Source organism: Musca autumnalis, unplaced genomic scaffold (assembly GCF_047663935.1).
Source record: "Musca autumnalis isolate F117 unplaced genomic scaffold, ASM4766393v1 scaffold_2, whole genome shotgun sequence".
NCBI classification, from domain to species: domain Eukaryota; kingdom Metazoa; phylum Arthropoda; class Insecta; order Diptera; family Muscidae; genus Musca; species Musca autumnalis.
Genome location: NW_027411755.1, coordinates 22,642,853 through 22,665,781, shown reverse-complemented (window position 1 = coordinate 22,665,781; position 22,929 = coordinate 22,642,853). Strand labels below are relative to the sequence as shown.

The 22,929-nt window shown below is 30.4% G+C and overlaps 1 protein-coding gene across 1 annotated transcript; it reads left to right on the top strand.

The window, feature by feature from the left end:
- Nucleotides 1–89: 89 nt before the first annotated feature.
- clumsy lies at nucleotides 90–19,997 on the top strand. Its single transcript, XM_073967256.1, has 14 exons — nucleotides 90–500; nucleotides 556–702; nucleotides 766–828; nucleotides 12,136–12,339; nucleotides 12,397–12,608; nucleotides 12,670–12,858; nucleotides 12,934–13,086; nucleotides 13,218–13,459; nucleotides 13,914–14,103; nucleotides 14,177–14,535; nucleotides 18,353–18,551; nucleotides 18,608–18,836; nucleotides 18,891–19,159; nucleotides 19,219–19,997. The coding sequence occupies exons 1-14, from the start codon at nucleotides 428–430 to the stop codon at nucleotides 19,918–19,920; spliced, it is 3,231 nt and encodes a 1,076-aa protein (XP_073823357.1). The 5' UTR covers nucleotides 90–427; the 3' UTR covers nucleotides 19,921–19,997.
- Nucleotides 19,998–22,929: the final 2,932 nt, after the last annotated feature.

The following is a 22,929-nucleotide window of genomic DNA, read 5'->3' as shown; positions in this document are numbered from 1 at the left end:
GAATATGCTGATCACAACAAAAAGGGTTTTGCAATTTGGCCACACACATACATAGAAAATAATGCCGCATTTCTGGGTCATTGTTTCATGTTTTTTTCCTTCGCATTTTCTCCTTGTTGGATTTTCCCCCACAGTTGTGTTTTTATTTAATTCGCTTTAAGCGTATTTTGTCAATTAATTTTGATCAAGACAAAACAAACCAAAAATTCATTTAAATTTAGGCCTTTGTCGAGGCAACATTATTTCGATTATTTGGTCACTACAGCAGCAGCAGCTGAAAGGCACACGGTAAATTTTTGTGAAAAAGACCAAACGTTTACATCATCATAAAAAATTTCTTAAAAAATGTAAATTTGAAAGAAATAAATTGAAAAATTACTAATAAAAATATAAGAAAAACTCCTGGCCTAAGAAATAGCCCTTCGAAATGTTATTATTAAAATATATTTTATATTTATGGCTTGTAATATTGGTCAAGGCCAAACCTAAATTTAACATTGGTAAGTTTTTTCACGAAAATTCTTTGCAAGATTTTGACGACTTTCTCTACCTTAGGCATAATTTTGGATGCCCCAAAAGATGATTTGGAAATTGCCTTTCGTTCGGCCATTGATCGTACAAATATAAATGAACGTAGCTTTGAATTGGAGCCTGTGGTGGTCTATGCCAATGCTGAGGACAGTTTTTTGATGGAAAAAGCAGGTGAATAGTTCACTCCTATACCAATTATTCAAAATTGTGAAATTCATATTCTTCTCATTTCAGCATGTAATCTAATTTCCCAAGGTGTCATAGCAATATTTGGACCCATTCAAGGCAGTGGATCGGGTAAGTAATTAGACCTATTTACAGCGTGGATTTAAAAAAAATTGTGGATCACCAAACGACGAGGATTTTTTAAAAATATTTCATTGAGGATCATCAAAAAAAGTGGATGTTTTAAAAATATTTTATTGAAGATCACCAAACAACGTGGAATTTTTAAAAATATTTTATTGGGGATCATCAAACAACGTGGATTTTTTTAAAAATATTTTATTGAGGATCGTCAAGCAACGTGGATTTTTTAAAAATATATTACTGAGGATCGTCAAGCAACGTGGATTTTTTAAAAATATTTTATTGAGGATCATCAAACAAAGTGGATTTTATAAAAACCTTTTATTGATGATCATCAAACAACGTGGATTTCTTAAAAATATTTATTGAGGATCATCAAACAACGTGAATTTTTTTAAAAATATTTTATTGAGGATCATCAAACAACGTGGAGGATCATTAAACAACGTGGATTTTTTAAAAATATTTTATTGAGGATCATCAAACAACGTGGATTTTTTAAAAATATTTTATTGAGGATCATCAAACAACGTGGATTTCTTAAAAATATTTATTGAGGATCATCAAACAACGTGAATTTTTTTAAAAATATTTTATTGAGGATCATCAAACAACGTGGAGGATCATTAAACAACGTGGATTTTTTAAAAATATTTTATTGAGGATCATCAAACAACGTGGATTTTTTAAAAATATTTTATTGAGGATCATCAAACAAAGTGGATTTTCTAAAAATATTTTATTGAGGATCATCAAACAACGTGGATTTTTTAAAAATATTTTATTGAGGATCATCAAACAACGTGGATTTCTTAAAAATATTTTATTGAGGATCATCAAACAACGTGGATTTTTTAAAAATATTTTATTGGTGATCATCAAACAACGTGGATTTCTTAAAAATATTTTATTGAGGATCATCAAACAACGTGGATTTTTTTAAAAATATTTTATTGAGGATCATCAAACAACGTGGATTTTTTTAAAAATATTTTATTGAGGATCATCAAACAACGTGGAGGATCATTAAACAACGTGGATTTTTTAAAAATATTTTATTGAGGATCATCAAACAACGTGGATTTTTTTAAAAATATTTTATTGAGGATCATCAAACAACGTGGAGGATCATTAAACAACGTGGATTTTTTAAAAATATTTTATTGAGGATCATCAAACAACGTGGATTTTTTTAAAAATATTTTATTGAGGATCATCAAACAACGTGGAGGATCATTAAACAACGTGGATTTTTTAAAAATATTTTATTGAGGATCATCAAACAACGTGGATTTTTTAAAAATATTTTATTGAGGATCATCAAACAACGTGGATTTCTTAAAAATATTTTATTGAGGATCATCAAACAAAGTGGATTTTCTAAAAATATTTTATTGAGGATCATCAAACAACGTGGATTTTTTAAAAATATTTTATTGAGGATCATCAAACAACGTGGATTTCTTAAAAATATTTTATTGAGGATCATCAAACAACGTGGATTTTTTAAAAATATTTTATTGATGATCATCAAACAACGTGGATTTCTTAAAAATATTTTATTGAGGATCATCAAACAACGTGGATTTTTTTAAAAATATTTTATTGAGGATCATCAAACAACGTGGAGGATCATTAAACAACGTGGATTTTTTAAAAATATTTTATTGAGGATCATCAAACAACGTGGATTTTTTAAAAATATTTTATTGAGGATCATCAAACAACGTGGATTTCTTAAAAATATTTTATTGAGGATCATTCAACAACGTGGATTTTTTAAAAATATTTTATTGAGGATCATCAAACAACGTGGATTTCTTAAAAATATTTTATTGAGGATCATCAAACAAAGTGGATTTTTTAAAAATATTTTATTGAGGATCATCAAACAACGTGGATTTTTTTAAAATATATTCTAGTAGATCTTCAAACAACGTGGATTTCTTAAAAATATTTTATTGAAGATCATCAAACAAGGTGGATTTTTTAAAAAATATTTTATTGAGGATCATCAAACAACGTGGATTTTTTAAAAATATTTTATTGAGGATCATCAGACAACGTGGATTTTTTAAAAATATTTTATTGAGGATCGTCGAACAACGTGGATTTTTTAAAAATATTTTATTGAGGATCATCAAACAACGTGGATTTTTTTAAAAATATTTTATTGAGGATCATCAAACAACGTGGATTTTTTTAAAAATATTTTTTGAGGATCATCAAGCAACGTGGATTTTTTAAAAATATTTTATTGAGGATCATCAAACAACGTGGATTTTTTAAAAATATTTTATTGAGGATCATCAAAAAAGCGTGGACTTTTTCAAAACATTTTATTGAGGATCATCAAACAACGTGGATTTTTTAAAAATATTTTTTTTTGAGGATCACCAAACAACGTGGTTTTTTTAAAATATTTTATTGATGATCATCAAACAACTTGGATTTTTTAAAAAATATTTTATTGAGGATCATCAAACAACGTGGTTTTTAAAAATATTTTATTGAGGATCATCAAACAACGTGGATTTTTTAAAAATATTTTATTGAGGATCATCAAACAACGTGGATTTTTTAAAAATATTTTATTGAGGATCATCAAACAACGTGGATTTTTTAAAAATATTTTATTGAGGATCATCAAACAACGTGGATTTTTTAAAAATATTTTATTGAGGATCATCAAACAACGTGGATTTTTTAAAAATATTTTATTGATGATCATCAAACAACGTGGATTTTTTAAAAATATTTTATTGAGGATCATCAAACAACGTGGATTTTTTAAAAATATTTTATTGAGGATCATCAAACAACGTGGATTTTTTAAAAATATTTTATTGAGGATCATCAAACAACGTGGATTTTTTAAAAATATTTTATTGAGGATCATCAAACAACGTGGATTTTTTAAAAATATTTCATTGAGGATCATCAAAAAAAGTGGATGTTTTAAAAATATTTTATTGAAGATCACCAAACAACGTGGAATTTTTAAAAATATTTTATTGGGGATCATCAAACAACGTGGATTTTTTAAAAATATTTTATTGAGGATCATCAAACAAAGTGGATTTTTTTAAAAATATTTTATTGATGATCATCAAACAACGTGGATTTCTTAAAAATATTTATTGAGGATCATCAAACAACGTGGATTTTTTTAAAAATATTTTATTGAGGATCATCAAACAACGTGGATTTTTTTAAAAATATTTTATTGAGGATCATCAAACAACGTGGAGGATCATTAAACAACGTGGATTTTTTAAAAATACAGTTGAACCTCGATTATCCGTGAATCGATTATCCGGGAACCTCCATTATCCGTGATAGAAAAGAAATGTTAGACTGTTTCCCATTTCTTCTATTTTTCGTTATAAACTTCATTACCCGGGAGTAAAAACACACTTTCCAATTAATTTGATTAAGCAAACAAAAGGTAAACAAACGAAAACTGGAAATTCTCGCGTGTTACACAATTCGGGTATTTATGGTATCACAAAAACCATGGTACAAAGTCAATTCAGATGAATCTGATGATGATGATATTATGTATCCTTCTAAAATTTGGTGGATTACCGTAATAAATTTAATAAAAATTGCAAATTTTCATATTATTGTACAATATTATGCCATTTTTACTTAAAAAATGTGTTCAAAAACTACATAAAAGCATTGCCTCCATTATCCGGGAAAATCGATTATCCGTAATGCCTCCGGTCCCGACCATCACGGATAATCGAGGTCCGACTGTATTTTATTGAGGATCATCAAACAACGTGGATTTTTTAAAAATATTTTATTGAGGATCATCAAACAACGTGGATTTCTTAAAAATATTTTATTGAGGATCATCAAACAAAGTGGATTTTCTAAAAATATTTTATTGAGGATCATCAAACAACGTGGATTTTTTAAAAATATTTTATTGAGGATCATCAAACAACGTGGATTTCTTAAAAATATTTTATTGAGGATCATCAAACAACGTGGATTTTTTAAAAATATTTTATTGATGATCATCAAACAACGTGGATTTTTTAAAAATATTTTATTGATGATCATCAAACAACGTGGATTTCTTAAAAATATTTTATTGAGGATCATCAAACAACGTGGATTTTTTTAAAAATATTTTATTGAGGATCATCAAACAACGTGGATTTTTTTAAAAATATTTTATTGAGGATCATCAAACAACGTGGATTTTTTAAAAATATTTTATTGAGGATCATCAAACAACGTGGATTTTTTAAAAATATTTTATTGAGGATCATCAAACAACGTGGATTTTTTAAAAATATTTTATTGAGGATCATCAAACAACGTGGATTTTTTAAAAATATTTCATTGAGGATCATCAAAAAAAGTGGATGTTTTAAAAATATTTTATTGAAGATCACCAAACAACGTGGAATTTTTAAAAATATTTTATTGGGGATCATCAAACAACGTGGATTTTTTTAAAAATATTTTATTGAGGATCGTCAAGCAACGTGGATTTTTTAAAAATATTTTACTGAGGATCGTCAAGCAACGTGGATTTTTTAAAAATATTTTATTGAGGATCATCAAACAACGTGGATTTTTTAAAAATATTTTATTGAGGATCATCAAACAAAGTGGATTTTATAAAAACCTTTTATTGATGATCATCAAACAACGTGGATTTCTTAAAAATATTTATTGAGGATCATCAAACAACGTGGATTTTTTTAAAAATATTTTATTGAGGATCATCAAACAACGTGGAGGATCATTAAACAACGTGGATTTTTTAAAAATACAGTTGAACCTCGATTATCCGTGAATCGATTATCCGGGAACCTCCATTATCCGTGATAGAAAAGAAATGTTAGACTGTTTCCCATTTCTTCTATTTTTCGTTATAAACTTCATTACCCGGGAGTAAAAACACACTTTCCAATTAATTTGATTAAGCAAACAAAAGGTAAACAAACGAAAACTGGAAATTCTCGCGTGTTACACAATTCGGGTATTTATGGTATCACAAAAACCATGGTACAAAGTCAATTCAGATGAATCTGATAATGATGATATTATGTATCCTTCTAAAATTTGGTGGATTACCGTAATAAATTTAATAAAAATTGCAAATTTTCATATTATTGTACAATATTATGCCATTTTTACTTAAAAAATGTGTTCAAAAACTACATAAAAGCATTGCCTCCATTATCCGGGAAAATCGATTATCCGTAATGCCTCCGGTCCCGACCATCACGGATAATCGAGGTCCGACTGTATTTTATTGAGGATCATCAAACAACGTGGATTTTTTAAAAATATTTTATTGAGGATCATCAAACAACGTGGATTTCTTAAAAATATTTTATTGAGGATCATCAAACAAAGTGGATTTTCTAAAAATATTTTATTGAGGATCATCAAACAACGTGGATTTTTTAAAAATATTTTATTGAGGATCATCAAACAACGTGGATTTCTTAAAAATATTTTATTGAGGATCATCAAACAACGTGGATTTTTTAAAAATATTTTATTGATGATCATCAAACAACGTGGATTTCTTAAAAATATTTTATTGAGGATCATCAAACAACGTGGATTTTTTTAAAAATATTTTATTGAGGATCATCAAACAACGTGGATTTTTTTAAAAATATTTTATTGAGGATCATCAAACAACGTGGATTTTTTTAAAAATATTTTATTGAGGATCATCAAACAACGTGGAGGATCATTAAACAACGTGGATTTTTTAAAAATATTTTATTGAGGATCATCAAACAACGTGGATTTTTTAAAAATATTTTATTGAGGATCATCAAACAACGTGGATTTCTTAAAAATATTTTATTGAGGATCATTAAACAAAGTGGATTTTCTAAAAATATTTTATTGAGGATCATCAAACAACGTGGATTTTTTAAAAATATTTTATTGAGGATCATCAAACAACGTGGATTTCTTAAAAATATTTTATTGAGGATCATCAAACAACGTGGATTTTTTAAAAATATTTTATTGATGATCATCAAACAACGTGGATTTCTTAAAAATATTTTATTGAGGATCATCAAACAACGTGGATTTTTTTAAAAATATTTTATTGAGGATCATCAAACAACGTGGATTTTTTAAAAATATTTTATTGATGATCATCAAACAACGTGGATTTCTTAAAAATATTTTATTGAGGATCATCAAACAACGTGGATTTTTTTAAAAATATTTTATTGAGGATCATCAAACAACGTGGATTTTTTTAAAAATATTTTATTGAGGATCATCAAACAACGTGGAGGATCATTAAACAACGTGGATTTTTTAAAAATATTTTATTGAGGATCATCAAACAACGTGGATTTTTTAAAAATATTTTATTGAGGATCATCAAACAACGTGGATTTCTTAAAAATATTTTATTGAGGATCATCAAACAAAGTGGATTTTCTAAAAATATTTTATTGAGGATCATCAAACAACGTGGATTTTTTAAAAATATTTTATTGAGGATCATCAAACAACGTGGATTTCTTAAAAATATTTTATTGAGGATCATCAAACAACGTGGATTTTTTAAAAATATTTTATTGATGATCATCAAACAACGTGGATTTCTTAAAAATATTTTATTGAGGATCATCAAACAACGTGGATTTTTTTAAAAATATTTTATTGAGGATCATCAAACAACGTGGATTTTTTTAAAAATATTTTATTGAGGATCATCAAACAACGTGGAGGATCATTAAACAACGTGGATTTTTTAAAAATATTTTATTGAGGATCATCAAACAACGTGGATTTTTTAAAAATATTTTATTGAGGATCATCAAACAACGTGGATTTTTTTAAAAATATTTTATTGAGGATCATCAAACAACGTGGAGGATCATTAAACAACGTGGATTTTTTAAAAATATTTTATTGAGGATCATCAAACAACGTGGATTTTTTAAAAATATTTTATTGAGGATCATCAAACAACGTGGATTTCTTAAAAATATTTTATTGAGGATCATCAAACAAAGTGGATTTTCTAAAAATATTTTATTGAGGATCATCAAACAACGTGGATTTTTTAAAAATATTTTATTGAGGATCATCAAACAACGTGGATTTCTTAAAAATATTTTATTGAGGATCATCAAACAACGTGGATTTTTTTTAAAATATTTTATTGATGATCATCAAACAACGTGGATTTCTTAAAAATATTTTATTGAGGATCATCAAACAACGTGGATTTTTTTAAAAATATTTTATTGAGGATCATCAAACAACGTGGAGGATCATTAAACAACGTGGATTTTTTAAAAATATTTTATTGAGGATCATCAAACAACGTGGATTTTTTAAAAATATTTTATTGAGGATCATCAAACAACGTGGATTTCTTAAAAATATTTTATTGAGGATCATCAAACAAAGTGGATTTTTTAAAAATATTTTATTGAGGATCATCAAACAACGTGGATTTTTTAAAAATATTTTATTGAGGATCATTCAACAACGTGGATTTTTTAAAAATATTTTATTGAGGATCATCAAACAACGTGGATTTCTTAAAAATATTTTATTGAGGATCATCAAACAAAGTGGATTTTTTAAAAATATTTTATTGAGGATCATCAAACAACGTGGATTTTTTTAAAATATATTCTAGTAGATCTTCAAACAACGTGGATTTCTTAAAAATATTTTATTGAAGATCATCAAACAAGGTGGATTTTTTAAAAAATATTTTATTGAGGATCATCAAACAACGTGGATTTTTTAAAAATATTTTATTGAGGATCATCAGACAACGTGGATTTTTTAAAAATATTTTATTGAGGATCGTCGAACAACGTGGATTTTTTAAAAATATTTTATTGAGGATCATCAAACAACGTGGATTTTTTTAAAAATATTTTATTGAGGATCATCAAACAACGTGGATTTTTTTAAAAATATTTTATTGAGGATCATCAAACAACGTGGATTTTTTTAAAAATATTTTTTGAGGATCATCAAGCAACGTGGATTTTTTAAAAATATTTTATTGAGGATCATCAAACAACGTGGATTTTTTAAAAATATTTTATTGAGGATCATCAGAAAAGCGTGGACTTTTTCAAAACATTTTATTGAGGATCATCAAACAACGTGGATTTTTTAAAATTATTTTTTTTGAGGATCACCAAACAACGTGGTTTTTTTAAAAAATATTTTATTGAGGATCATCAAACAACGTGGTTTTTAAAAATATTTTATTGAGGATCATCAAACAACGTGGATTTTTTAAAAATATTTTATTGAGGATCATCAAACAACGTGGTTTTTAAAAATATTTTATTGAGGATCATCAAACAACGTGGATTTTTTAAAAATATTTTATTGAGGATCATCAAACAACGTGGATTTTTTAAAAATATTTTATTGAGGATCATCAAACAACGTGGATTTTTTAAAAATATTTTATTGAGGATCATCAAACAACGTGGATTTTTTAAAAATATTTTATTGAGGATCATCAAACAACGTGGATTTTTTAAAAATATTTTATTGAGGATCATCAAACAACGTGGATTTTTTAAAAATATTTTATTGAGGATCATCAAACAACGTGGATTTCTTAAAAATATTTTATTGAGGATCATCAAACAAAGTGGATTTTTTAAAAATATTTTATTGAGGATCATCAAACAACGTGGATTTTTTAAAAATATTTTATTGAGGATCATTCAACAACGTGGATTTTTTAAAAATATTTTATTGAGGATCATCAAACAACGTGGATTTTTTAAAAATATTTTATTGAGGATCATCAAACAACGTGGATTTTTTAAAAATATTTTATTGAGGATCATCAAACAACGTGGATTTCTTAAAAATATTTTATTGAGGATCATCAAACAAAGTGGATTTTTTAAAAATATTTTATTGAGGATCATCAAACAACGTGGATTTTTTTAAAATATATTCTAGTAGATCTTCAAACAACGTGGATTTCTTAAAAATATTTTATTGAAGATCATCAAACAAGGTGGATTTTTTAAAAAATATTTTATTGAGGATCATCAAACAACGTGGATTTTTTAAAAATATTTTATTGAGGATCATCAGACAACGTGGATTTTTTAAAAATATTTTATTGAGGATCGTCGAACAACGTGGATTTTTTAAAAATATTTTATTGAGGATCATCAAACAACGTGGATTTTTTTAAAAATATTTTATTGAGGATCATCAAACAACGTGGATTTTTTTAAAAATATTTTTTGAGGATCATCAAGCAACGTGGATTTTTTAAAAATATTTTATTGAGGATCATCAAACAACGTGGATTTTTTAAAAATATTTTATTGAGGATCATCAGAAAAGCGTGGACTTTTTCAAAACATTTTATTGAGGATCATCAAACAACGTGGATTTTTTAAAAATATTTTTTTTGAGGATCACCAAACAACGTGGTTTTTTTAAAATATTTTATTGATGATCATCAAACAACTTGGATTTTTTAAAAAATATTTTATTGAGGATCATCAAACAACGTGGTTTTTAAAAATATTTTATTGAGGATCATCAAACAACGTGGATTTTTTAAAAATATTTTATTGAGGATCATCAAACAACGTGGATTTTTTAAAAATATTTTATTGAGGATCATCAAACAACGTGGATTTTTTAAAAATATTTTATTGAGGATCATCAAACAACGTGGATTTTTTAAAAATATTTTATTGAGGATCATCAAACAACGTGGATTTTTTAAAAATATTTTATTGAGGATCATCAAACAACGTGGATTTTTTAAAAATATTTTATTGAGGATCATCAAACAACGTGGATTTTTTAAAAATATTTTATTGAGGATCATCAAACAACGTGGATTTTTTAAAAATATTTTATTGAGGATCATCAAACAACGTGGATTTTTTAAAAATATTTTATTGAGGATCATCAAACAACGTGGATTTTTTAAAAATATTTTATTGAGGATCATCAAACAACGTGGATTTTTTAAAAATATTTTATTGAGGATCATCAAACAACGTGGATTTTTTAAAAATATTTTATTGAGGATCATCAAACAACGTGGATTTTTTAAAAATATTTTATTGAGGATCATCAAACAACGTGGATTTTTTAAAAATATTTTATTGAGGATCATCAAACAACGTGGATTTTTTAAAAATATTTTATTGAGGATCATCAAACAACGTGGATTTTTTAAAAATATTTTATTGAGGATCATCAAACAACGTGGATTTTTTAAAAATATTTTATTGAGGATCATCAAACAACGTGGATTTTTTAAAAATATTTTTTTTGAGTATTTTTTGAGTTTCATCAATAAACGTGGATTTTTTAAAAATATTTTTTTGAGTATCATCAATAAACGTGGATTTTTTAAAAATATTTTTTTTGAGTATTTTTTGAGTTTCATCAATAAACGTGGATTTTTTAAAAATATTTTTTTGAGTATCATCAATAAACGTGGATTTTTTAAAAATATTTTTTTGAGTATCATCAATAAACGTGGATTTTTTAAAAATAATTTTTTGAGTATCATCAATAAACGTGGATTTTTTAAAAATAATTTTTTGAGTATCATCAATAAACGTGGATTTTTTAAAAATAATTTTTTGAGTATCATCAATAAACGTGGATTTTTTAAAAATAATTTTTTGAGTATCATCAATAAACGTGGATTTTTTAAAAATATTTTATTGAGGATCAGCAAACAACGAGGATTTTTTTAAAATTTTTTTGAGGATAATCAAACAACGTAGTTTTTTTTTAAATATTTTATTGAGGATTTTTTAAAAATATTTTTTTGAGGATCATCAAACAACGTGGTTTTTTAAATATTTTATTGAGGATTTTTTAAAAATATTTTTTTGAGGATCATCAAACAACGTGGTTTTTTTAAATATTTTATTGAGGATTTTTTAAAAATGTTTTTTTGAGGATCATCAAACAACGTGGATTTGAGCATCATAAACCAACGTGGATTTTAAAAAAAAAAAATTATTGAGGATCATCAAACAACGTGGATTTGAGCATCATAAACCAACGTGGATTTTTTTAAAAATATTTTTTAGCATCATAAACCACCGTTGATTTTTTAAAAATATTTTTTTAGCATCATAAACCAACGTGGATTTTTTAAAAAATATTTTTTGGATATCATCAATGAACGTGGATTTTTTAAAAAATATTTTTTTGAATTTCATCAATAAACGTGGATTTTTTAAAAATATTTTTTTGAATATCATCAATAAACGTGAATTACCCACTTCTGCCCTACAGATATTGTCGCCTCCATATGTCACACCTTGGATATACCTCACCTGACTTTTGATTGGTCACCCAGTGAGGCATTGGATGAAAAGCCCCTGCGAAGTATGTCTTTGAATTTACATCCATATAATTTGCAATTTTCACAAGGCCTGGCTGAGACGGTGCAAAGTTTTGGTTGGCGTTCCTTTACCGTGGTTTATGAAACTGATAAAGGTTGGGCCACGAAGTTATAAATATGTCAAATTATATAAAATGTTTGTTAATTTGCAGAGCTCCAGCAAGTCCAAAACATCTTACAAATTGGTGAACCAAGTAGCAACCCTACCACGGTGAAACAACTACCCGACGATTCGGATTATAGGCCATTTTTGAAGAGTATCAAAACTTCGACAGATAATTGCATGATTTTGCATTGTTCGCTGGATAAGATTATGGATATTCTTAAGCAGGCGGATGAATTGAAAATGTTGGGTGAATATCAGGTGAGCATGGATATCTCTGAAGCCTCTCAGGGATCAAAAAAGTCTCCTACCATGATTACAGAGCATCTTCATACCCACCGTGGATACCCACACTTTGGACCTGCAAGCAATACAAAATGTTGGTGCGAACATAACCACCATACGCCTGATGGATCCCACGGATTATCAATTGAAAAATTTGGTACGTGATTGGGAGGAAATGCAGAAAAGAGAGGGTGAATTTTACAGGGTTGATGTTACACAAATTAAGGTAAGGAAGGATGGATGGCCATGAAAGTTCGAGAAAGGGAGTTCATCTTCATTATTATTTTTCCTCTTCCAATAGACCAACATGGCTCTGCTCAGTGATGCCGTTTGGATGTTCGTAAAAGGCCTGGCGGAACTGGAAATTGTCGAAGAACTTAATCCTCCTGAAATACAATGTCGACGAAATCGTCCATGGCCGCAGGGTAGGCGGATATTGGAATTTATAAAAGCGGTAAGCCCATTAGTTCCGTTGCAGTACTATATTGGAAACAATAATAGATACTAACAGGTTCCGGAATATACCTTATTTATGTTGAAACAAAAATCTAACCTCAAATTTTCTATTTTTTTTTTTTATTTCAGCGTTCCGATGAAGCCTATACCGGTCGCATAGACTTCAATCAGTACGGCCAGAGAAGCTTTTTCACTTTACGTTGTCTGGAGGTAACCCAGACAGGTCTTCTTGATTTGTCGACCTGGGACCCGGTCAATGGTTTCACTCTATTGGGTGGCGATGATGATAGCGATAAGCGTGTTGGTGCCAAGTTGCAGAATAAAACATTTATCATCACCTCGAGGTTGGGAGCACCATTTCTTATGGAAAAGTGAGTAACGAACAATAATTGCCAAGGTGAAACTGAAAACCGACTAGAGTTCATGAACTAGATCAATTTATTTGAACGGTTCACTGCAATGAACGATTCTGTTTAACTAAAACACACCTACGGATAGTGGTGAGGTTCTTTACTAAGATGGATATATGGTGGTCAGGGTCTTTACTAAGATGGAGATGGATATATGGATGGCGATATATGGCATTTGCTGGAATCGTACTATACTGCCATCTATAGGCGAAAAATACTGTCCCTCAGGGGCCTGGTCTTTGCTTATTGTATCCAATATTTGCGGAATGTGACTATAGATCCATTCAAAATGTCCTTTATCCTGGAAAAGATTACATACCTTGTGTCACTAATGTTTATATTCTCCAGCAGATGGCATCCTAGGCGTTTTTGTCTTTTCAGTTCCTGAAATTATTTTCGGATTTTTTTGTTCTAGGGAAGCTAAAGAAGGTGAAATCCTGGAAGGCAATGCACGCTACGAAGGCTACAGTTTGGACCTAATCGATAGCATTGCACGTCTCTTGAACTTCAAATATGAATTTCAATTGACACCAGATGGCAGATATGGTGGCTTCAATAAGCAAACCCAAAAATGGGATGGTTTAGTGGGACAGCTGCTAGATGGCGTAAGTAGAAATCATTAACTACTGACAACATAACCTAAAAATAAATTTCTTTCTCTCTCTCTCTCTTCCTTAGAATGCCGACTTGGGTATTTGTGATTTAACAATGACTTCGGCCCGTCGCAAGGCAGTGGATTTTACGCCACCCTTTATGACGTTGGGCATTAGTATTCTTTATATGAAACCTGAGGTTCAACCGGCAAATTTGTTTTCATTTTTATTACCATTTTCCAAAGATGTTTGGGTCTATATGGCCACGGGTTATTTGGGGGTTTCCCTGCTGCTGTTCTTTTTGGCACGCATGGCCCCAGAAGATTGGGAGAATCCCCATCCTTGCAAGGAACCAGAAGAATATGAAAATCTATGGACCATTACGAACACAACCTGGTTGACAATGGGTTCCATAATGGGTCAGGGATGTGATATTCTACCGAAGTGAGTATTTCTAAGAATATAAAGAATATTTTTCAAGGCCCCCATAAAAGTGGATTTTTAAGAATATTTCTTCAAAGGCCCCAATAAACGTGGATTTTTTAAAGAATATTTTTTCAAGGCCCCAAATAAACGTGGATTTTTAAAAGAATATTTTTTCAAGGCCCCAAATAAACGTGGATTTTTTAAAGAATATTTTTTCAAGGCCCCAAATAAACGTGGATTTTTTAAAGAATATTTTTTCAAGGCCCCAAATAAACGTGGATTTTTGAAAGAATATTTTTTCCAGGCCCCAACTTGGATTTTTAAAGAATATATTTTAAGGCCCCAATAAACGTGGATTTTTTAAAGAATATTTGTTCAAGGCCCCAAATAAACGTGGATTTTTTAAAGAATATTTTTTCAAGGCCCCAAATAAACGTGGATTTTTTTAAAGAATATTTTTTCAAGGCCCCAAAGAAACGTGGATTTTTTAAAGAATATTTTTTCAAAACCCCAAATAAACTTGGATTTTTTAAAGAATATTTTTTCAAGGCCCCAAATAAACGTGGATTTTTTAAAGAATATTTTTTCAAGGCCCCAAATAAACGTGGATTTTTTAAAGAATATTTTTTCAAGGCCCCAACAAACGAGGATTTTTTAAAGAATATTTTTTTCAAGCCCCAAATAAACGTGGATTTTTTAAAGAATATTTTTTCAAGGCCCCAAATAAACGTGGATTTTTTAAAGAATATTTTTTCAAGGCCCCAAATAAACGTGGATTTTTTAAAGAATATTTTTTCAAGGCCCCAAATAAACGTGGATTTTTTAAAGAATATTTTTTCAGGGCCCCAATAAACGTGGATTTTTTAAAGAATTTTTTTCAAAGCCCCCATAAACGTGGATTTGTTAAAGAATATTTTTTCAAGGCCCCAATAAACGTGGATTTTTTAAAGAATACTTTTTCAAGGCCCCAAATAAACGTAAATTTTTTAAAGAATATTTTTTCAAGGCCCCAAATAAACGTGGATTTTTTAAAGAATACTTTTTTCAAGGCCCCATTAAACGTGGATTTTTTAAAGAATATTTTTTCAAGAACCCAATAGACGTGGATTTATTAAAGAATATTTTTTCAAGGCCCCAATAGACGTGGATTTTTTAAAGAATATTTTTTCAAGGCCCCAAATAAACGTGGATTTTTTAAAGAATATTTTTTCAAGGCCCCAAATAAACGTGGATTTTTTAAAGAATATTTTTTCAATGCCCCAAATAAACGTGAATTTTTTAAAGAATATTTTTTCAAGGCCCCAAATAAACGTGGATTTTTTAAAGAATATTTTTTCTAGGTCCCAATAAACGCGGATTTTTAAGAATATTTTTTCAAGGCCACAATAAACGTGGATTTTTTAAAGAATATTTTTTCTAGGTCCCAATAAACGCGGATTTTTTAGAGAATATTTTTTCTAGGTCCCAATATATTTTCAAGGCCCCAATAAACGTGGATTTTTTAAAGAATATTTTTTCTAGGCCCCAAAAAAATGGATTTTTTTAAAGAATATTTTTTCAAGGCCGCAATAAACGTGGATTTTTTAAAGAATATTTTTTCAAGGCCCCAGTAAACGTGAATTTTTTAAAGAATATTTTTCAAGGCCCCAATAGACGTGCTTTTTTAAAGAATATTTTTTCTAGGCCCCAAAAAAATGGGCTTTTTAAAGAATATTTTTCCAAGGCCCCAATAAACGTGGATTTTTTAAAGAATATTTTTCAAGGCCCCAATAGACGTGGATTTTTTAAAGAATATTTTTTCAAGGCCCCAATAGACGTGGATTTTTCAAAGAAACTTTTTCAAGGCCCCAATAAACGTGGATTTTTCAAAGAAACTTTTTCAAGGCCCCAATAAACGTGGATTTTTTAAAAAATATTTTTTAAGGCCCCAACGAGGATTTTTTAAAAAATATTTTTTCAAGGCCCCAATAAACGTGGATTTTTTAAAGAATATTTTTTCAAGGCCCCAAAGAAACGTGGATTTTTTAAAGAATATTTTTTCAAGGCCCCAAAGAAACGTGGATTTTTTAAAGAATATTTTTTCAAAACCCCAAATAAACTTGGATTTTTTAAAGAATATTTTTTCAAGGCCCCAATAAACGTGGATTTATTAAAGAATATTTTTTCAAGGCCCCAATAAACTTGGATTTTTTAAATAATATCTTTTCAAGGCCCCAATAAACGTGGATTTTTTAAACAATATTTTTTCAAAGCCCCAATAAAAGTGGGTTTTTTAAAGAATATTTTTTCAAGGCCCCAATAAACGTGGATTTTTTAAAGAATATTTTTTTCTAGCCCCAAATAAACGTGGATTTTTTAAAGAATATTTGTTCAAGGCCCCAAATAAACGTGGATTTTTTAAAGAATATTTGTTCAAGGCCCCAAATAAACGTGGATTTTTTAAAGAATATTTTTTCAAGGCCCCAATAGACGTGGATTTTTTAAAGAATATTTTTTCAAGGCCCCAAATAAACGTGGATTTTTTAAAGAATATTTTTTCAAGGCCCCAAATAAACGTGGATTTTTTAAAGAATATTTTTTCAAGGCCCCAAATAAACGTGGATTTTTTAAAGAATATTTTTTCAAGGCCCCAAATAAAAGCGGATTTTTTAAAGAATATTTTTTCAAGGCCCTAAATAAATGTGGATTTTTTAAAGAATATTTTTTCAAGGCCCCAAATAAACGTGGATTTTTTAAAAAGTATTTTTTCAAGGCCCCAAATAAACGTGGATTTTTTAAAGAATATTTTTTCAAGGCCCCAAATAAATGTGGATTTTTTAAAGAATATTTTTTCAAGGCCCCAAATAAACGTGGATTTTTTAAAAAGTATTTTTTCAAGGCCCCAAATAAACGTGGATTTTTTAAAGAATATTTTTTTAAAGGCCCCAATAAACGTGGATTTTTTAAAAAATATTTTTTTAAAGGCCCCAATAAACGTGGATTTTTTAAAGAATATTTTTTTAAAGGCCCCAATAAACGTGGATTTTTTTAAATAATTTTTAAAGGCCCGAACGCGGATTTTTTGAAGAATATTTTGTCAAGGCCCCAACGTGGATTTTTTTAAGAATATTCTTCAAGGCCCCAACGTGGATTTTTTTAAGAATATTCTTCAAGGCCCCAACAGACGTGGATTTTTTTAAATGTTTTTTGAAGGCCCCAACGCGGATTTTTTGAAGAATATTTTTTAAAGGCCCCAACAAATGTTGATTTTTTTAAATGTTTTTTGAGGGCCCCAACGTGGATTTTTTGAAGAATATTTTTTAAAGGCCCCAACAAATGTTGATTTTTTAAAGAATATTTTTTAAAGGCCCCAACAAATGTTGATTTTTTAAAGAATATTTTTTAAAGGCCCCAATAAAAGTGAATTTTTTAAAAAATATTTTTTTAAAGACCCCAATAAACGTGAATTTTTTAATGAATATTTTTTTAAAAGCCCCAATAAACGTGAATTTTTTAAAGAATTGTTCCCTTCTTATAGATGACCTCAAAGGTCCTCTTAAATAAGCCCTCAAAGTTTTTCTTATAAAAGGCATCAAAGGTCCTCTTAGGGAAGCCCATAAAAGGTCTTCCCACAAAACCCTTATAGGTCTTCTTATAGAAGACCTTAAAGGTCTCCTTACAAAAGCCCTCGATGTTCTTCTTATAGAAGGTCTTAAAGTTCTCCTTATTACAATCCCTCGAAGTTCTTCTTATAGAACCCATTCTTCTTGGAGAAGTCTCCAAATGTCTTTATATAGAGGCCCTCAAAGGTCTAGAGGTCCTCAAAGGTCTAATATTGTTTTTCTTTTTTTTTCAGAGCCTCCTCTACGCGCCTCGTCACTGCCATCTGGTGGTTCTTCGCCTTGATGATGTTGAACTCTTATACAGCCAACTTGGCTGCCTTTCTGACCATGTCCCGCATGAGTTCTTCCATTAAGTCTGCTGAAGATTTGGCTGCTCAAAATAAAATTAAATATGGAGCTGTTATGGGTGGCAGTACCATGAATTTCTTTAGGGTAAAAACTTCGACGGATCATTCCGCTGCGACAAATTGTAAAATCTTTGATTTTAGGAATCGAATTTCACAACCTATCAACGTATGTGGGCTGCCATGGAATCGGATATGACGGTGTTTACCAAAAGCAATGATGAAGGAGTAGAACGGGTACTCAAAGGCAAGCGCTTGTATGCCTATCTCATGGAGTCCACAGGTTTGGAATACATTGTGGAGAGAAAATGTAATTTAACACAAATTGGCGGGTGGCTGGATTACAAGACCTATGGGATAGCAATGCCGTTTAGTAAGAGAAATTAAATTTTTTGTATTTTTGAGGTTAAATTGCCACTTTTTCTAGATTCGCCCTATCGCAAGCAAATCAGTGGGGCTGTCTTAAAACTAGGCGAAGCCGGTACCTTAACGGAATTGAAACGTAAATGGTGGAAGGAAATGCATGGTGGCGGCAAATGCGAAAAAGGTGAGGCGGCATCTAGTGACACCGCCGAGCTGGATATTGAAAGTGTGGGTGGTGTTTTCCTGGTATTGGGTCTGGGTTTGGTGTGTGCTTTTTGTATTGGAATTGTGGAATTTTTGTGGAATGTAAAATCGGTGGCGGTGGATGAAAAGGTAGGACTTTAAGTATTTTAGTTTCTTCCCCAAATTTAGCTTATTATTTTTCTTTGCAGATCACCCTTATGGAGGCACTAAAAGTGGAAACTCTGTTTGCCCTAAAGTTTTGGATAACCACCAAACCGGTGCATGCCAGTTCTGCAGACTCCAGCGACAAGTCGTCATCCTCATCTTCCTCCTCCTCTTCATCATCATCGTCGCATTCGAAATCCCTAAAATCCATTGGCCTATCCGTCTCACAAAGCATGAAATCCATGAAAAGTTCCATACCCGAGACGGTGCGCTCTTCGGTCCACGAGAGGTTAAGGAAAATTGGTTCCATGTTCTCCATAAAATCCATTAAATCTGAAAAAGCCGACAAGGAAATAGAAGCCGCTCAACAATCCCAACACATTTTGGTGGCACCGCCTCCAGTTCCCCGGCCATTGGCCATAATGCGTAAATCTGAAGTACCTCTGGCTGAAAAGGGTATACAAACGGAGCCAAAACCTAAAAAACATCATAGGCATGAGGAAGCGCCGCCGGTTGCAGCTGAACCAGAACCTGAACCCCCAACAGAAGTTGAACCGGAACCTGAACCCGAACAATCGCCACCAGAACGTTCACATCGTCACCATCATCATCACCACCACCATCATCATCATCGCCATCATCGTCCACAGGATGAGGATTTGGAAGCTGGTCAAGCGTACGAACCACCACAAACATCGTCTAAGGACCAAAAACGTCAAAGCAAAGTTAGCTCAAAAAGTCATTAGAATAATTATGGAATGGAAAATCGTGTGGGAATATGGAATATTTTGAAGTGAAAATAAATGTGTTACATCTCCTTAAAGATTTTCAACTGCATTAATTTGGAAGAGGGCCTAAAAGGTCTTCTAAATGGAGCGCTAAGATGCCTTCCAGTTGAAGCCTTTAAAATTTATTTAATAGAAGCTGTAAAAGGTCTTCCGATAGAAGCCCTTCTAGGTCTTTTTATAGAATTGCTTGAGGATAACGTAAGAAGTTTCTAAAAGTTTTCTTATAGAAGCCCGAAGAGGTCCTATAATAGAAGCCCTAAGAGGTCTTCTAAAAGGAACCCTATAAGGTCATCTAATAGAAGCCCCTAAAGTAAAAGTCTTCAAATAGAAGCCCATTTTAAGGTCTTCTAATAAACGCTCTTGAAGGTCTACTGATAGAAGCAAAAAAACCTCCTAAAAGAAGCACTAAAATGTCCTCTAATATTAGCCCTAAAGTCTTCTCATAGAAGCATTAAAAAGTCTTCAAATAGAAGCCCCTTTTAAGGTCTTCTAACAGAAGAGGTCTTCTAATAGAAGCCCTAAAAGGTCCTCTACTAGAAGCCATAAGAGGTCTTCTAATAAAAGTCCTAAAAGGTCTTCTAATAGAAGCCCTAAAAGGTCTTCTAATAGAAGCCCTAAAAGATCTTCTAATAGAAACCCTAAAAGGTATTCCAATAGAAGCCCTAAAAAGTCTTCTCATAGAAGGCCTAAAATATCTTCTAATAGAAGCCATAAAAAGTCTTCAAATATAAGCCCCTTTTAAGGTCTTCTTATAAACGCTCTTAAAGGTCTACTGATAGAAGCCCTAAAAGAAGAACTAAAATGTCCTCTAATAATAGCCCTAAAGTCTTTTCATAGAAGCATTAAAAAACCTTCAAATAGAAGCCCCTTCTAAGGTCTCCTAATAGAAGCCCTAAAAGGTCTTCTACTAGAAGCCATAAGAGGTCTTCTAATAGAAGCCCTAATAGGTCTTCTAATAGAAGCCCTAAAGGATCTTCTTATAGAAGCCCTAAACGGTCTTCTAATAGAAGCCATAAAAGGTCTTCTAATAGAAGCCATAAAAGGTCTTCTAATAGAAGCCCTAAAAGGTCTTCTAATAGAAGCCCTAAAAGGTCTTCTAATAGAAACCCTAAAAGGTCTTCTAATAGAAGCCCTAAAATGTCTTCTACTAGAACCCCTAAAAGGTCTTCTACTAGAAGCCCTAAGAGGTATTCTAATAGAAGCCCCAAAAGGTCTTCTAATAGAAGCCATAAGAGGTATTCTAATAGAAGCCCTAAAGGATCTTCTTATAGACGCTCTTAAAGGCCAACTTACAGAAATCTTTCTAGTAGAACTCCCTACAGAAGGAAAAAAACCAAAACAATTTTTTTTATAATCTACCCAATTTGATACCGAGTTTTTGCAGTTAGGCATTGTAGCTACAGTTTTCCTCTGTTCAGTGACCCTCCATGAAATTTGATTTAGAATATTTTTTTCATTGACACCTTCCCCCTAAATAGAAGTGGTATAGATGTTTCGGAATAAATTCGGAAAAAGGTCGAAATTTTAGCAAACCAACATTTTTCTCTGATATACCCAATTTGATATTGAGGTTTTTCAGATATTTATTACAGCTACACATTTCTTCCCTTCTGCAACATTCCCTAAAATTTGATGTGGAATATTTTTTCCATTGACACCATTCCTCTAAATCGAAGCGGTATAGGTGTTTTAATATTAATTCAGAAAAAGGTCGAAATTTAACCAAAACAAAATTTCTTTCTGTTATACCCAATTTGTTACGGAGTTTTTTTGCAGCTATACATTACAGATACGAAGTTCTTCTGTTCAGTGATCCTTCACAAAATTTGATGTAGAATATTTTTTCCCTTGGCACCTACCCTCTAAATCAAAGCGGTATGGGTGATTTGCTACAAATTCAGAAAGGTCGAAATTTAACCAATAAAAAGTTTTCTTTCTGATATACCCAATTTGATACAGAGATTTTACAGTTATACACTATAGCTACGAACTTCTCCTGTTCAGTGGCCTTGATGCAGACTATTTTTTCTATTGACATCATTCCTCTAAATTGAAACTAATTCGGAAAATGACCTAAACGTAACCAAAACGAAATTTTCTCTCTGGTATACCCAATTTGATACAGAGTTTTTTACAGTAAAACGTTATAGCTACGAAGTTCTTTTGTTCAGTGGCTCTCCATGAAATTTTATGCAGAATATTTTTTCCATTGACACCATGCTCCTAACTCAAAACGGTATGGGAGATTTGGCACTAATTCGGCAAATGGTCGATTTTTAATTAAAACAAAATTTCTTTCCGTTATACCCAATTTGATACGGAGTTTTTTACAGCTATACATTATAGCTACGAAGTTATTTTGTTCAGTGACCCTCCATGAAATTCCAAGTAGAATATTTTGTCCATTGACATCTTCTCTCTAAATTCAATCGGTATGGGTGATTTGACACTAATTCGAAAAAGATCGAAATTTAACCGATTTACCCAATTTGATAACTAAAAACCCAGTTATACATTATAGCTACAGACTTGTTCTGTTCAGTGACCCTCCACAAAATTTGATGTAGAATATTTTTTCTATTGGCAACATTCCTCTAAATCAAAGCGGTATTTGTGATTTGACACTAATTCGGAAAATAACCTAAAAGTAACCAAAACGAAATTTTGTGTCTGGTATACCCAATTTGATACAGAGTTTTTTACAGTTATACACTATAGCTACGAAGTTCTTTTGTTCAGTGACCCTCCACAAAATTTGATGTACAATATTTTCTTCATTGACACCATTCCTCTAAATAGAAGCAATATGCACGTTTTGGTATTAATTCGGAAAAGGGTCGAAATTTAAACCAAACAAAATTTCTTTCTGCTAAACACAATTTGATACCGAGTTTTTTACAGGTACACAGTATAGCTACGAAGTTTTTTGTTTCAGTGACCCTCCATGAAATTTAATGTAGAATATTT